Source organism: Paralichthys olivaceus, chromosome 11, assembly GCF_024713975.1.
Source record: "Paralichthys olivaceus isolate ysfri-2021 chromosome 11, ASM2471397v2, whole genome shotgun sequence".
Lineage (NCBI taxonomy): Eukaryota > Metazoa > Chordata > Actinopteri > Pleuronectiformes > Paralichthyidae > Paralichthys > Paralichthys olivaceus.
Window position 1 is genome coordinate 4,164,575 of NC_091103.1, and position 17,849 is coordinate 4,182,423.

The 17,849-nt window shown below is 39.7% G+C and overlaps 1 protein-coding gene across 1 annotated transcript; it reads left to right on the plus strand.

Annotated features, from left to right (window-relative positions):
• Positions 1-204: 204 nt before the first annotated feature.
• LOC109634447 (NF-kappa-B inhibitor zeta) lies at positions 205-12,784 on the plus strand. Its single transcript, XM_020094929.2, has 11 exons — positions 205-449; positions 768-889; positions 3,559-3,583; positions 3,749-3,795; positions 3,906-4,050; positions 4,161-4,467; positions 5,411-5,516; positions 6,069-6,215; positions 8,425-8,485; positions 8,995-9,170; positions 10,765-12,784. The coding sequence occupies exons 1-11, from the start codon at positions 317-319 to the stop codon at positions 10,795-10,797; spliced, it is 1,302 nt and encodes a 433-aa protein (XP_019950488.2). The 5' UTR covers positions 205-316; the 3' UTR covers positions 10,798-12,784.
• Positions 12,785-17,849: the final 5,065 nt, after the last annotated feature.

Sequence of the window (17,849 nt, forward strand, 5' to 3'; positions counted from 1 at the left end):
TTTTATACAAAAAGAATTGGATTAAAAAATAGACTATTTGTAGATTACAGTGTGTGCACAGTTTGTGTGTGCTTTTCAACACATGATGATAATGAGCCCAGCGGGTTAAAGTGTGCGCTGACGCCAATTCCCATTTCACTCACCTGTGAACTGGGCGTGGACCACATGCCCCGGGCAGGGGGCTGGTCCTTCCTGGTGACAGTACAGACAGGTGTGAGGGAACTGTCAGTCACTCAGAGGGCAGGTGCTGCTCCTGCTTCAAGTTGCTGTTGAGACAGAGTCCGGTTCCTCAGTTCTTTCTCTCTAGTTGGACAAAATGAGAGGGAAATATAAAAGAAGGAACTCCAGCGACGGAGGTGACGAGACGGCTGACGTCGTCAAGGGGCTCTCTCGGGAAACCGCGGCGGGCCTGACGGAGCCTGACACACCTTTCCCGGGCTTCACCAAGGGTATGAGTTGTTGTTCTGGAAACAAACTTGAAGTTAACTTGTGTTATTGTCCACAGATCTGAAGAAGACACGTGTCTATGATAGTTTCTCTAGTTAACCACACTGTCCCTGCAAGTAGTGGGAGAAATTCACATTTCCATAGTAATGGGTTAGGTAGCAAACATCTTTCTGACAGCAAGATAATTGTTGTTGTCATTTTTGTGAACTTAATTTACATGTCGCTCTAGGTTTACAGAAGCTCCTGATTCTGTTACTCTGCGTCACCGTTGTGTATCTGCTCCCACCATTGTGGCTCACTGTTGGTTGTTTCCTCCGCAGGTGCAAGACGTGCCATGTATGACAGTGAGAAGGTCTACCTCGGAGTTCGTGTCAAAATGCCAGTGAGGGATCTACTGAGAAACAAGCGTCTAGCCCAAGGCTGGGAACCTCAAGATTCTAAGGTGACAAAAACTAGTATGTTTTAACTGTAAAGATAAACAAAGTCAGTAGGGCTGGGTCACTGTAAATATTCACAAACCGGATTAATATTGGAACAAATCCCAAAGCACTATACTGGATTTTAGTGTCACACTTGACTCACCTGAGGACAACGCATTGAGACTATGATTATGTTTTAGATTATGTTGGGAAAAAAACAGCATTTAGCCACCGTAGCAGCTCACACAGCAGCACTAACACTTGCAAGAGCACCAACGACCAGATGAGTTGCGATGAATACACTTTACCAGTCTGTACGTTAGCTCGTAGCTCACACTCAGTCCAAACAGAAAAGTTAACTCGTCAACTTGCAATGTGAATGGAGTCAATCGCCTTTTTTTTTTTTCAAAAACCTGCAAATGTTCACCTACATGCTACCACGTCTTCTCAGAAAAGCGACACAATCTATCTTGTAAACAACATGTGCTGTTCCCATCTTCCTCCACCCTTCAATAACATTCATTTACTTCATGTTGTCAACCTTGGCTCAGATGAGCCAACCAACTGCATTTATATTTTGGTTTCCTGGTTGTTGCATGTCTATAAAAACAGAAGGCAAAATAAACAAATAAAAGGGTTTGGCCAGATCAACAAAACAATGGAAAAATTATAAAAGTACAGTCTGAATTACAGTAACTTTAAGGTCGGGTTGGTAAATTGTTTCTGAAACACTTTTAATGCCCCCAAATATAAACATCATCTGTTTTGTGGCGTCTTACTATAAGATTAAGGTGAAAGGGATTTTTGGCAGAAATTGGATATAAAATAATCCTAAGGATGCTAAAGAAATTGTTGTTTTCTTTACCATAGAAAAGACCCTTTATATTTAAAAACTATATTTACATGGAGGGGGGTCTTCTCTGTGGAGGTCGCCATGATTTTTACTCTCGTCCAAACTGGACAAACTAAAACCTCATGTTTGGAAGGGGAGGGTGAGATGAGGAGTATTCAGCTGCAACATGCAAATTCACCACTAAATTCTACACACTGAACCTTTAAAGCAAATTTAATGTAATTGGTTTGGAGCTTCTTTGTTACTTTCTGTATTTTGTGCCCCCCTGATCAACATTTATTAAAATAAGATAACACTTTTCCTAATGGCGACCAACCAAATTTTGAAAAAATGCTCAGAATCTGCTGAATGTGATTCCGGTCTAGTGCTCAGTTGTGTGTTTATCAAAAACATGTCCGTCCCTCTAACTGTATTTGGCAAACAGATGACGTGTTGATGACTTATGGTATCGAGCATTGCAACAGTTTTTTGTCAGGAAGACATTTCACAACCAATAAAAAATAAATTTTCAGTATCACAGCATAGTTTTTAATTTTCAGAAACTTGGCAGAATGGCCCATTAAATAGTGGGAATCATTTGCTTTATGGTGGCGCTATAGTTACCACTTGAAATAAAAAGATTCTAGGCAAGGCTAAAAGTTTTTCTATTGTCTAGTGTTCATTTCTTTTGAGAAGATTTGAAGAAACAGATGAGTATTTGCTTATGCATCATTTTATTGGGGTTTCCAAACATGAGCCTGGTTATCCCAAATCAATTTGATCCTTATTTTGACAACTTGGACTTTGGAGCCCGCCCCCATAGTCGGTTGATCTTACATTCATGTAACTGCACTATATTTTCCTTAAAGGAGACCTGGTAAGAAAACAAACATGTCTTTTCACTGCGTTGATTTGGTGCAACTAAGCCTTGGTGATATGTCTTGTAAATAATAGGTGTTGACAGCACTTAAAAACATAAATGCTATATAACACACACAAACGTACACATATTCATACCATAAACACACCCACACCCCTGTGATGTGTCCGCTGTTGGTCTGCAGTGTGGTTTGTTTTGAATCGTCTTTCTCAGGGTTTCTTGCTGAATGTAATTTCTGTTGTTGCTTTGAGCTCTGCTTTGTTAAGAGTCTTTGTTGGGCTGCAGCTTTATAGAACTAGGCTACAGTATGTAGGCCAGCATCACACCATTCTTTCTTTTCATATAACTGCTGTTAAAAGCCGATGTGCCTTTGCCTGGTCTGAATAAATACTGTTTTGTTAAATTGAACTGGTTTGTGATGCAAGGTTAAAATTGTTCCAACAGAAACAATAATGAATTTAAACAAGAATGTCTTGTTGTTGCAGGGACAAGTAGAATCTTCATTCTGGTATGTTTGTATGTATGGAAGGGAAACGTGGCAGTCTTCATTACTAGTACTATTTCAAATGGTCAGACACATTTGTGGTACTGCTACTGTGACAACTTGGTGCACAACCATTGTTTGTTTAGCATTTTCCTTGAGATACACAAATTACTGCCGGTGGATTTACAGCTGTTCTCTTCAGCTTCTATTACTGTTTCTGATCACAATAGAAAGTTTAAATTAGAAACTCAATGTGGCGCTTAATTTCTTTTGACCCGTTCCCTCCAGATTCACGTCTCACCTCTGTACGTTGCATAAACAGGATATAGTTCTGGATTGGAGGGCGAGCATTTTATAGTGTGTCTGTGTGAGAGAGAGAGCCATAAACCTGCACTGTCCCCTACATACAAGATGTACATTAATGTTCATGTCTGAAAAGCATACAGACCTGCACTAACATAACTTTCTTTTTTCTTTTTGCATCATTCTAATTCAGGAGACATTCAGCAAAACAGTCAAAGGTCAGTATAAACCCACAAGTATCATAGTAAATTATCTGTTGTGTATATTATTTTTCCTTTAACAGATAAAATCCCCACAAGATACCAGCCTGCAGTCCTATGTAATGACTTTGTGGGCTAACATGCTCCACTTTCAGATTCAGACTTAACTTGTTTCTTCCACAGGAGACAAGAAACGTGTCAAAACTCGTGCAGGACACCAGACCACCAAGGTGAGTGTTGAAAAACACAGATCACAACTCCCCCCAGAAGGTTCCTCAAAGATTTATGTGTAAAAAGTGGGTTTATGGATCCTTGTTGATCACATGTCGCATACTTACAGAAAAAACATCCAACAAAAAGCCTGGAGGAGCTGGCAATCATCGTTGAGGTGCTGGAAGAGGATCTTAGGACCAGCAACACCCGCCACTCCCCTTCTCAACCTCTGTCCTCTAACCCCCCAGTGTCCCCTGCGCTGTCTCCAGCTGGTAATTCACGTGGACCAAATCCACATTTATAAAATATGACCCTGAGGAATATATTAACAGCAACTACAACCACCACTCCTCACACTTAATGTCTTCCCTCCAACACACAGGGTACAACAGTGACGAGTCTGATGAAATGATCCCCAGCCCACAGTCCTACATGTCGTACTCACTGGGCACAGTGGAGTACCACCAGGCCCCGTCGCCTCTCGGCATCATGCACACCAGCCTTCAGCCTTCCAGCATCGCAGGTGGTAAAAGAGACAGTGGAGGAGGGGAGGAGCAGTTTGATCCCCAGAACCGCAACTGGAACATAAACAGCTCTGCGTTCTTCTGGGCCCAGCTGCAGAAAGAAGAGAATCAGTTGAGGAACATCTCTGATGCAGCCCTACTGGCCACAGATGAAGATGGCAGAACGTAAGTTTGGTGCAAGTCAAGGAATTCTGCTTTTTTAAAACAATCTAGAAAGAAGTGAGTTCCCCAGACCAGCAAACTATCTGCCGTTCTGTGGCATGGTCGTTAATTTAGGCAAAAGGTTTTCAGCAAGAAAGAAGAAGTCTCTGGTTCTGCATTAATTTAGATCCTTTCTATAAGTCTTCCAATGACTTTTACTGAAGTTAGGATCAACTTTAGACAGTTAAGGTAATTTAGAGTGTGGCAGACTGAAATGGCTTCATGGAAAAGAAAAGTAAAAACGTGATGTTAAAAAAAGAAGGATAGAATCCAGAGAACCCAAAAACCAAGAGAAGTGCAATAAGAGGCTCACATTTCTCTCTACTTCTGTCTACTCTAGTGGTTTGGTCTGTTTTCTATGTACCCAGTCAATCTTTATATTTATTGTAATATCTGTGGCTCTGTGCTTCCTCCTCATTATGACTTCATAGGACGAGTATCCTGTGTTTTAGGATTACATTAACATTCCTTAACCCAACAAGTCAAATCATGTAAGCTATGAGAGCCTGTATAAAAGATTTTATGAGATGGAGAGTGAAGGGCAGTCTTAGGTACTAGTGTTGATGCCTGAATTCAGTTTAGCTGCTTCAGTTTCAGGATCCTGGTTTTGTCCATGCTGTCTCACTGTCTGTCATGTCACGTCTGACTGGGACACTCGAATACAACAGAGACATCATTATGTTGTTTAACTTTAAGCTGTAAAAGGGTTTTGAGGACTAAGCCTATGTTGGTTCAGTTTGTTGAGCTCAGGCTCTCTGCTTTTGTTTGGCTAACTACACACAACCCATGTTCCAACCTGTTAAACTCTTACTAGCATTCTGCCTCTTTGTGTGTCAGTAAATACCTGTATTGTCATATGAATTTTTTTTTCTCTGTCTAAATATGCTGGATGTGTGTGTCTCTCCAGGGCTCTCCATAAAGTATCATGTGTCGGAAAGAGGGCACTGGGCTACGCCATTGCTAAAAGGATGGCCGTACTCAACAGCCTGGACCTTAAAGACTCTGACGGAATGGTACAGTACATTTCAATTCAACACATTTCAGATTTACTTCTCTAGTTTTTGATAATAAATCTGTCTCACCCTTAAGTACAGTCTTTTGTGTACAATTCATATTTGGGATTAGATGGATTCATTGGATTAAGTGTGCAAATTAAAGTATTAACTTCATTATATAATAATCCAAACCACTTAAAAACTCTATGACTTTTGTTTTCACAGAATTTTTGTTCATATTAGGCCATTTAAATGAATACGTCCAATTTTGTTGTAATGTACCAAAACTGTAAAGTTTCACAGATGCTCATTTAGTTTACACAATATATGAAGGAATAATGTAGAATCATACTAAAGTGTGAAGGAGGTGTTTGAACCTTAATTCTTAAAATGTACAGCTTTATTTAAACAGGTAATCAGAGCATTCACATCAATAACGATTCAGTGTTAAAATGTCTAATGCTGTTTCTGTCTCGACAACAGACATAAGGAATCCATTATTGACATTTATGCTGCATTTCTTATCATTGGACAATATGTAGTTTAATGTTAATTGCCTCCTTTTCCCAGACCGCCCTGCTGCACGCAGCGAATCACAACCATCACCTCATGGTGGCAGATTTGATCTGTTTGGGGGCCAACGTCAATGAGACGAACAATTCAGGAAAGTCCTGCCTCCACCTGAGCGCTGAGAAAGGCTACATCCGAGTCCTGGAGGTTAGAGCCTTGTTTTTCTCTCCACTTCCATGTGTTTAGGACAGTTTCTTTCAGACAAGACCGATAGTATTTTGTGAAAAACATGATGCAACGATGTTTCTTGTCATTGGCTTTTAAATGACACTGATAGGTCACCGATTATGTCAGTCTTTCTTAACTCAATTTTAGAAAATGGAATTATAGTCAGGTTCACACGATTGTGTTAGGAAGCCTCTTTCCTCTTTGTTTCTATTTTCGTGTTTATGGAAATGTTCTCACACATCGGAACACGTTCACTTTTGAAGAGCAACTTGACTCCATTTGTTATTGTGAGTTATTGGATGCTGATGTGGTTGCCCCTGATCCAGACTAACAGGTTAAACAGGTACATATCCTTTGAATATGTGTACATGAAAGTTTCCTCTGCGTCAGAGTCAATACATAAAGTCTTTCGTTGGTGCAGATGAAAAGCTCAGACAAAAACTAACACAACTGGTTCTGTGAGACACAGTGGCTGCACATAACGTATCACTTAGTGTCATCTCAGCAGCGTCATGTGTTAAGTCAACCTGTTTCATGTCTGTATGATGGATGACTGTACCGTCGGGAATGACAGGTAGCATTTTATCATGCTGATGCTTCTGTGCATTTAGATCATACTGTGGTTTATGTGCAGACTGCACAGATCAGATGTTTCAGGTTTTCTTAGCAGAAGATAAGTAGCAACTCGGGCAACCTGTCATTATGCTCCTAAGTGAATGTTTCTCTGTGTTGTATTAACTTTTATAGACCAACTCAAATACATACAGCAGATGTTGTTGGACAAGAGTAATGTTTTCTTTACGTGAAAGGAAAACTCACCCACAGACTTTATCCTCTTGGAGAGTCACTGCAGCAGTGAAGGCACAGTGGTAGTTATTTGTAGAGGTCGACCAAATCCTCGGTTTGCACTTGTACACTCTGGAATTGTTGCACCTTGAGTGATAGCTCTGATCTGAGAGTAATGATCCTGTCCGTAGTTTTTGCGTAATCCTTTCTGACTCACAGACAAACAAACAAAAAAGAAGAGTGCATCACCTACGCTGCAGTAATTATGAACAAGATAGGATTGTTGGCTGTATTTTGACATTTTTTTATTCATTAGACTGAAGATAATCTGCTCTCTCTGTTTAGTTTGCGAAATAAAGTATAATAATAGGTCCAAACTAACCATAAAAGAAAATCCCAACTCATTAGGATCATCCGTACTCCATGAATATGCACAAAGATGAATGGTTGAAGAGTAAGAGGATGTAATCTTGACCTGCACAGAACACTGCTCCTCCCATTATAAATACAGCTTTAACATAAACAAAAATTGTTTCAGTGAAAATGAAGCATGCAGAAGAAGCTGGTAAGGCTACTTATCTTCTTGTCGTGCATGATTGCCCAAATTCTAGCTGTTGATGCAGTGATAAAGGGCTAATTCACCTTTTAGATAAGCTAATTGTAGCTGCTTGGAAGCTTGTAGACTTGTGTCTGCTGAATTTTATAGTGTTGCTGCACTTTTCCTCAAAATGTTTCCTTTGTTATCGTAAACCAAATGTAGTTTGCATGTTGGGCATGTTAGATACTTTTTTTCTTGGTCCATTTTGAAATTTCGAATCTAAACAATTTATCAGTGAAAGAATAAGAAGTTGTATTCATGATCAAATAAATCAAAAAATGTTCATCAGTTTCAACATTCAATAAATGCCAGTGCCCTCCAGGAAGTATAAACTTACAAAACTACCTGCAAGCAATCTGAAGGCTGCGGCCGTTTGTTACGTGAATGCCAAACATTTCCAAAGCATTAATTTTCCGGTACATGCTAAGCCAGTTGGGTGTAACATAACAAATGTTGTAACAACACAAAAACACCAGCACTCTCATTCACTCATTCATGTTGTTCTGGGTTTGTTCCCGCATGGTTGAGCTACACTCTGTCAGACTGGTTGTTACGGTGAAAACAGTAATCGTGATAATTACAGATGTGAAGGTGATGCTGAAGAGACATAGAGAACACATTTGTTGTCGGATAATTAGTGTCTGTCAGTAATCTACATCCCTACAGAAAGATCTCAGAGCTGCCATTTTCTCCATCCAAGAGCAGCGTTGTAAAGCTGCTATGGAAGCTCAGAGTGTGTCCTGTGCTGTGTTTTATTGCAACTGTCTTGCAACATCTTTAACTCATGTGTATGTTTTCTTTTAGGTTCTAAAACACTCAATGATGGATGGTGTGTATGTCGATGTCGAAGCCACTGATAACTGCGGTATGTACTAATAGAAATTATAATAATAGTTAACTATTTATATAGTCCTTTTCCAAACTGGAGGCAAGGTACCGAACTGTCAGTTATGCATAATGCAAAGACAAAAAATAATTAAAACAACCTTGTACCTTACAATGGAAAGTATAGAAGTTGATGCTCCAACCACAGTAAAATAACTGCGGAGCTTTCAAATGGTACTTTTAAACTCAATCAAAACATGGTAAGAATTATTATTTATATTAAGATTATTGTAACAAATGGACAATGATAATATTTGAAAATTAGTAGTAGTAGTAATATTGTAAACATTTTGTGTAGTTAATGAACTGTCTCTGACAAAATTACATTGTGTAACAGCTGCACTGAATCTGAGACTGGTTTCAGTCAAGCTCGTGTCATGTTTTTCTTTGTTAGTTACCGCTTTAGCTCAGGAATGCTCAATTTTAAAGTGAAAGATTGAGGTGCACTTACAGGGAATGAGTGCAGTAATTATCCCTTTGTGTTCTCAGGAATGACCGTCCTCCAGTGTGCCTCAGTAGCTCTGAAGGCCACAGTATGTGAGCTGGAGAGCAGTAAATCCCCCAGTCACACCAGACTCCAAACCCTCCGCCAAGAGCAGATGATGGAGACCCTGGAGATTCTGCTGCACATGGGCTGCTACTTTCTCACCATGATGCGGCACCCTGTAAGAACTAAAGTTTGGCTTCTTTTCACGTTTCATGAAAAAAAATGTAACAAAGGGAAACTAGGTCTTCAGTTAGTGACAGTAAAGAGAGAAAGGACAGGACAGGCAGGAGAAAGAGGGGGGGGTGCCATCCAGCAAAGGGCTGGCGGATGGATTCAAACCCAAAGCTGTAATCACTCAGCTCTGATGTAGTACATGTTCAGCCAAGCAAACTATTCTTATAGAAGCAGTAATCACTACCCAATTGCTGCACCATCACTCGTGTGTTCTGTTTTGCTCCTCGCTCACAGCCCACTGACAGTTGTAGGCAGAGGACATTCAAACAGATTAAAACCGTGTTGATCACATCAAGCCCAGTTGTCTCCTATTTGTAGTTAAGTTTTTTTGGAAGAGCAAAGCCGGATAGTAAAGAGTATGAACAAATAATGACTCAACATGTACTTGACCTATAGTGTGTATTTACAGAGATATAGGTCGGGTTCCTCCCTGCTCCCTTGTGGTTGTGGAATTGTATTGAATGTTCTCTGCACAAACACATTCACAACAACATCAAATCTTCTGCTCCTCCGAGCTGTAGCAGCCAGGTGCTTTAGACAGAGGCAGGCATTGTCGTATTAACTCTGCTGCAGAGCTGAAGTGATTTTGTTTACGGCACCGTCGTCGGCTCTTATCACCAAAAACTCTCTTGACATCTTCGTCTGTGTCTTCTATGTGTGTGTCACCACTTTTTCACTGGAAGATATTTGTTTTGTTTTTGTTTTTTCACCTTTCCGTGCTAGTCACTGTGTTAGCTCACGGTGAGTCCAGTAGGGGATCCCTTGTGTTCTCACATGGACTTCTCATGGAGGTCAGGTGGTTAAAATCCGTAGAAACTGCAGAGCGTCTCACTCGGACATTTGCGTTCACACGTGCACCTCCTCTAGAGACAATCCGGAGGAATTGCGGAGTCCAGTGCATGTCTGAAAGCAGCTCATGTGTTGCGGTCAAACAACTGGAAGGGAGCACCCTGTAGGACATTTTGGACCTACAGAGTATTTTTGTATGAATTGCCTCGCAGGCGAGATCAGGTTGTTTCTGAAGCCGGATGCGCCCCAGGCCTGATGTAGAATATGTTATTGTTAAGTATGCTGGTATGCATTTGAAGTGTCATGCAGAGAAATTTGCGTGAGCAGTGGTTGCTAAGTTCTGTGTAGGGAAGTCATGTAGTCTCATGTACTCAACTTGTTTTTGAGTAAAGTTTTTGAGTTTTGTTCTATTGTTGGACCGTCTGTCTCTGAGGCAATGGAACACTTTGTTTTGAAGTCTTGTTGAGAATGAAAAGGGGTGTCAACATTTGTATTTGTTCAACACATAAAATAATAATATCAGTATCAGCTATTCGTTTATACTCATTTTGAGCATGACGTGATCAGCCTGCTAGTGTTAGCATTAATTCCAAAGTGAGGCTGAATTGAGGTGACAACATAGAACTGAGCCTCACAAGATGTATTTAACACTGAACTAAGTGTTACCAATAGAAACAAATGTTTTGTGTATTTGTTTTTAAAGTCGTTTTAAGTTTTAATCATTCCTTTTTTCTCTCTCTCTTTCTCAGGGAGGCTGGAGCATGCAACCTAGAATTGGTTGAGCCTCTGGCACACCCGCCCGGCAGGGCACTTTGGAGACCCAACAGTAATGTTCTGAGTCGGTTCAGGCCTGAATTGTCACAGAGAGACCTCAGTTATTGGGGTTCTTTTCGCTCTGAGACTGAGTTCAGGCCTGTAATGTAAAGCATCTGATGTTTTGTGTGTTGTAAAAATGCCTGACTTGCAATCAGGTGTTTATCATAACATGCACAGAAACGTCAGGTGCCCATTGGCTGGTTTCTGTGAAACTTCCATTGTTTGTTACATTTGAGTAACAAGTTGTTCTCAGTAAGTGTGTGTCTGTAGAGATCCATACGTAAAATACTATGAAAATATTTTTTATTTTTTTGACGCTGGTTTTAATAGTTTCGTTAAAATATACAATAGTTACTGGCAGGGAGGGAAAGTCTTATGGACATAGTTTTAGCTTGGATTGTATTTAAGCAGCAGCTCCACAGTGTGTTGCTGCATATGATCCAAAAATCATTGATTCCAGTTTTATCAAGAATCCCACAATAGATTTGTTATTCTCTTATACAAACTGGACGCTAGCTCTCCCTACTGGGACCCAGCTCAGTCAAAGAGCTTTACAGCCATTGATTTTACATATTGGATCTTTAAAAAGACTTATGTTCTTGAGTACATGACAAGTTTTAGTGAATATTGCAAGGTGATGGGGAGTGAATATAGTTTAATTTAACTCCCAGAAATGACTCATGCAGGGAGTATTTTTAACACTTGTACATACCATACACTCACTGAGTTCTTATTGCGAAACACCTACTTCAATTATCCAATCTGTCAGTCATGTTGCAGCAGCACATTCTACAAAACCACAGAGATGTAGGGCAGAAACTCCTTTTTCCTTTTATTATCAATTGAGAATGAGGAACAAGTTTGATCTCAATGACTCTGACACAGTTGTTGGTGATGACCCAGTTTCATTATGTGTCTCTATCAGAAATGGTATCAGTTTCAGTAAGAGTATATACTATAATATGTGCCAGTAGTATTTGCACATTGTCACTTCATTTCTGATTCAGATTCTTAATGGTCCACAGACAGACGAGAAAACTATGGGTCAGTAGTTTCTGTCACATGGATCAGACAGTGTTGGCCAGAGTCATCATCATTATAAAATTATCATTATTATTTGTCAAGATGCAGTTTGCAAATATTACTATATAAATAATTCTACTGCTCCAGTGTGTATTTCTTTATAACCAGGGTAATCGGGACGTTGTGTTGTACCGTTCATATTAAGGTTTGAAAGTCCAGTAGTTGCAGACTGATGAGGTAAAACATTATGACCACTCCTGCTTAATATTCGGTTAGTTCTTCCTGGGCCAAAAATCTCCCCCCCTGTGGACCACTGCCGACTGGGAGCAGCCCACAAGCCTTTGTGTTCCTGCGATTCTCCGACCCCAGTCGCTTGACCATATTAGTTTGGCTCTTGCTTTTTTTCACCACGTACACTACATGTATAAGAGTTTACGTATCATCTTTTGTCTCGCACACCTTGACAAGTGCTGTGAGGTAATCTGCATTATTTGCTTCATCTGAGAGGAGTCGTAATGTTTCAGCTCATCTGCTCTTATTATAGTTGAAGCCTTTTTTTAACAGGTAATCATGGGAACTGTGACACTTGATTGTTCCTCAGATCAGTTTAGGCTATATAATCCATGCCGTCACAAATTATTTTTTAAATGTACTGTATATTGTTTTTTTTACAAATGAATAGTAGTTTGTTTTCATCTTGGTGAGCCAACAATGGATCAATTTTGGTAATTATTATTATCACAGGTATCATAAGCTCAGACAGAGATGCTGGTATGAGGTTTAATAAGTTCTAATAATGATATAGATGACAGCAGTATTTTTTTTACTGTTGTTATTGTTGGTGTGTAGAAGACAATGGTTCTGTTAAATCATACTTCTGTCATGTTAGTGTAAATGAATATTCCACTATATTAAACAATTTTTGAATTATCTACTGTTTTGTGTGTTTGTTATTACTGATGATAGTCATACAATTATAACACTAATCAACAGTTTTATTTACTGAATAAAGAGAAATGAAATGGGGACATTGTTTGTTGATTGAATAAGAGGTATTAACAGTATGCTCATTTACACTATTGTAGTATATGAATATAAAATTGATATATTCAGTATCTTACATGTTAATTTATGGTTTAGCGTTTTCAGAGTGGGAGATGGGTCTGTCTATGGGGCCTCCAAATCATCTTGGGGAAGACTCCGTGAATGAAAGTGAAAAGATATTACATTTAAAAAGAGCAATGAAAAAATTAAAAAGAGAACTCATTGAACAGACCAACTATATGTGATATGCTTGAATAGACTCCCTAAGACTCCACTCCCCCAGAGTAAGAAACCAATAAATGTATTTGGTGCAGTCTGGAGTTGTATCAAAGCAGCAATGTGAGGTTGTTAAAGTTCCCATATCTTGGCACTTTACAGGTTCATAATATTTGTTGCTTGTCTAGAAAATGTTTACCTGTGGTACTTTAGAGAAGTAAACTCATCTTCATGAATGGTGATGAAGACACTTTAAGGAACACAAGCCATTAGGACAATGGAGGAATTTCAGGCTCTTGGGAAGGAAAGTGTACGATCTGTGAGGGAGAAGGACTCCCTTTGTCACAAAGTTTGATCTTTGTAACCTTTAGGAGAATGAGATATTATACAAAGACCTTAAATCTTAAAACCGTAACGCAGTCAAAGAGCACCTTCCTCATGACTATTTCACGTGTCTCCTAATGATTGTTGCCTTGATGTGTCCGGGCTTGCAGGGTTGGCGTGGGTAGAGGACCAGTTCCGCAGCTATGAACAGAATTCCCCATGGGAAACAGTCAGCCACCCTAACTCATGTCTTAATTTTGTAATTTATTACATTAGTAACGAGAGCATTTGTCAAACTCAGTGACTGTAGGTGAGACTCATCGGTCACATAACTCAGCTTCTTGAGAACTCTTATTTAGATTCTTAACAAATTTGAGGAACCACAGAGCAATGAATAAGAGATGGAGGAGGAAATGAAGGCCATTACAAGCGGGAGGGCAAAATGTTTGTAGGTTAAGTCAACAAGGAGCAATAGGCAGTATCACAATCATAAAAAAATTTTGTTTTTAACCTGAAGGAGTTTGCGTGCTTCATGCACCTGCATGTTCAAATACTTAAAGAATGTTTGTTCACCTGAGGGGAGAATAGTTATTGCCTCAACACACCGGTGTGACTACATGAAGCTCTGGTTAGTTGGTAGAAAACACATTATTTATGAAACAGCATTGAATATAGCATGTAAAAAATACCATTCACAAATGTTTATGAAAAAAAGGCCCTGCTGAAATAAAAAACTAAATTTAAACAGTAAGGGTTGGTAGGTCTTATTGTGTTTGCAGTAAGAGATAGATTGTGGATGTTTTTTTGAAATTTGGGCAAAATGGCCCTTGAAGAAGGGAAACTGACAATGCTCTACAAATACAGTAATATACAGAGAAGAAGACAACTTGCTAGGAAACATGAAAACAGGGGAAAAAATCTGCTTCATTGTCTGTTACGCTGCCAACGAGGTTTGGTTTTCACCCAGTCTAGTTTATGATGCATTCACAACATTTGCCGGACATCAGTGCAACACTCTATGTTTCACTGAGAAACACTGAATGACAGTGGGGCTCAGGAGTTTGGGCTGCTTGTTGGTCAGTTTGATCCCATGTCGAAGTGCTCTAGAGGGAGACCCCAGACTCATATCATCTTGCAGAACGTCTCACATGTGCAAGTAAAGGATATTAACATCCAGTTCTACTTAACTGATCTGAGAGTCACTGTGCAGCTTTCCAGCAAACGTGTGTGTGTGAGCTCTGTTCAGTTTAAAGCTGTTGCCCAGAGTTTGCAAATATTAATGTTCCACACAGGAGAATGTTTTCCAATGATGCTGCGGCTACACAGACGTATCCCCCATCGAGCAACACATGACAAGGTTCCTCAAACACTGAAGGACAGAGTCCGTGAACTCTGATTTGAAATATGCATGCAACCTTTTTGCATCAGATGAGAAACATTCAAATCTAATGGCGTGATTTCCATAAAATAACTAAGTGTGTTCTTGGTCCCAAGAGGATGAACCCTCTCAGCATCTCACCATCCCTCATCTTGGCCCAAAAGACGTCTAAAAATCTCATAGGAGGTTTACATTTTAATCCTATAGTTTAATCGAGAGAAAAAGTGAGTCCAGGGACTAATTAACACCCGCATAATGACATGTTACACTAATGGCAGAAATAAGAGGGTTGTACCCCTGGTCTGGTCTTCAGTCGCATGAAAGCCCCCACATTCACCCCCACCCTCACCCTCACAGCTCCTCCAATAGCTGCATACATCTGCTCATAATGAATTTAAAAGCTGCACGCTGGTTTACACACAGCCTCAAACTGAGCTGCAGGCCATTCTGCAACACAGCTCATCCTCCTCTCTGCATTGACGCTGGATTCTTGCTGCGGTCCCTCCACCTGCCCCCCCATTCCACTTCTCCTCCTCTTGCATCACTCTCTCGCCTCTAACCCACCTCACCCCCAACCCCAACTTTAATATAATCCTGTGTTGCATTCTTCTTACCCTGTTATTCATTTCGCCTGCATGACCACTCACAGGAATATCAATATTGAGCACGTTCTCCATGTGATTTAATTTTTCATGTCTTCATTTCAGTATTAGTAGTCTCACTAAAATGTAAGTATATTTAAAGACACCAGTGTACACACTGCATAAACCCTCTTGCTTTTTCAGTGTGCGGTTAGTCGATGCTATTGACCACAATGCAATGCACAAAACATATTGTGGATAGCAAAAAGAAAAAGATGGAACTTCAGGTGAAGTGGTTCGGTCAAGTCCTGTTTCCACGGTAAAGAATGAACTTCCAGATTCAATTTTTAAGCCAACATAATGATCATTTTATTATCTTTTTATAAAGCTCCTTTCAAAACAGCCATTACAGAGAGGACAAATACAAACAACAATACCAAACATCTAAGACAAGAGAAAAATTAATACAATGTCATTAAAGATCACAGACAAATAATTATACAATAAAAAATCTAAAATCAATGAGAGCAGATCAAATAATAGAAAGTAAAAGCAAAAGAAAAGGATAGAAAATAACAGAAGTAACAGAATACAAATAGATAAGATGATGGACAAGACATCTGAAATGGCAGCTGAGACAGGCACCTGCTGGTCTTGGAAGGGTCATGGAGGAATCTCAAAACAGTGAAAGAGTACAATCAGTATGCAGAGCAGGAACAGAAGTCATACAGAGGTCAGAGGACACAAACACGAGATCTGCACAAGCAATTTATCAAAATAATCTAAAAATAAACAAATGAAAAGAGGCCCCTGATCTGATCTCCCACAAGGGGAAGCAGATAGCTATTTTGAGGAGGACATGTCAAAGGCTGTTGTGTTTTCATGTCTTAGGTAAAACAGGACATGATATTGTGTGAAAGAGGATGTTTTTCTCCAAAAAAAACCCAATTGGTGTAAAACCTAAAAAATACACTCTCCCTGCTCTCTGAAACATTAAATAAGGATCAATCCATTTATTAAGGTCAGATAGGCTGTTAATGAGTTCTCAATAGATCTGTAGTTCACAATTCAGTATAGAGACGTATTTTGACCCAGACCAGACTGTGAAGGCATGAAATATGAGCAGTATGTGAGGGTTAAAATGTTAACATATGACATCACTGGGCTTAAGTGGTTTTATAGCACATTTCATCATAACTTAACTCTGCATGCTCTCCAAATTTACAACCAGTAAAAAGAATGGTGCATCCGGAGGTTTGACAGATCTCCGATCCTCAGGCAGCTTGTTCCTGAGAACAGCAATGTTGCCAAAGAGTGCGTGCTATAATTACCTGTTACACAATATACAACATCACCGGTATGTTGGTGATGTGATAACACTGCAGCTTCGCCTACACTTGAAACGATGAAAAGAATCTAAGGGGAGAGTGTTGCTCAGTAGGAGGAAATAACATTTATATCCAAGCACAATCTGACGGAGCAGTGACGATCCCTAAACACCACAGTGATTATACTGTCTAATCTTTGCAAAGCATAATGCCATGCCTGATTACCTCTTGTACTACATATATACACTTTATTACCTGTTGTAATACATATATACACTTTATTACCTGCTGTAATACATATACACACCTGATTACCTCTTGTACTACATATATACACTTTATTACCTGTTGTAATACATATATACACTTTATTACCTGTTGTAATACATATACACACCTGATTACCTCTTGTACTACATATACACACCTTTTTACCTGTTGTAATACATATACACGCCTGGTTACCAAAAGTATTGCCTATACACGCCTGACTACCTGTTGTACTATATATATATGACTGACTACCTGTTGTACTATATTTACATGCCTGATTACCTGTCGTACTACATATACACACCTGGTTACCTATAGTACTACATATACACGCCTTACCTGTAATGTCCTCTGATATCCTCCTCAGAGGCGCGTGCATGTACGCACCGGAAACCCCTCTTTTATTCGCAGTCACTCAAACACTCTCACAAAAGGGCAAGCGCGGGCTACATGTTCGCATCGCTACTTCCGCTAGCACCGCTACTTCCGCTAGCACCGCTACATCCGCTAGCACCGCTACTTCCGGCAGTGGAGTTTTCGGCTAACAACATGGTGTGAATGAGCTGTTTCAAGACGAATGTGAAAGTCGGGGCTTGCGGACACAGGGATGACACCACGGGAGCAGTATGGAGGCATGTTGTTTTTTTGTCAGTTCTATAACGTCTGAAGAAGAGCTCACCTTATGTGTGATTAATGATGTGTATTATATATTTCTAATTATTTGCTTTATTTCCTTTTCCTGTTCTTAATCTAAGTTAAGTGTCCTCTCTACCAGTACTACTTGTCTTGTTTCCAGTGAACTAAAGGGAAGTGAAGCCACCTGAACTTTCATTCATCTTCTTCTTGAGTCC

Excerpts from the sequence above, each read along its gene's own strand:
- LOC109634447 (XM_020094929.2), top strand. The coding sequence starts at position 317 with ATGAGAGGGAAATATAAAAGAAGGAACTCCAGCGACGGAGGTGACGAG. Across the intron at positions 450-767 it reads TTTCCCGGGCTTCACCAAGG|GTGCAAGACGTGCCATGTAT; the intron begins GTATGAGTTGTT and ends TTTCCTCCGCAG. Across the intron at positions 5,517-6,068 it reads TTAAAGACTCTGACGGAATG|ACCGCCCTGCTGCACGCAGC; the intron begins GTACAGTACATT and ends TCCTTTTCCCAG.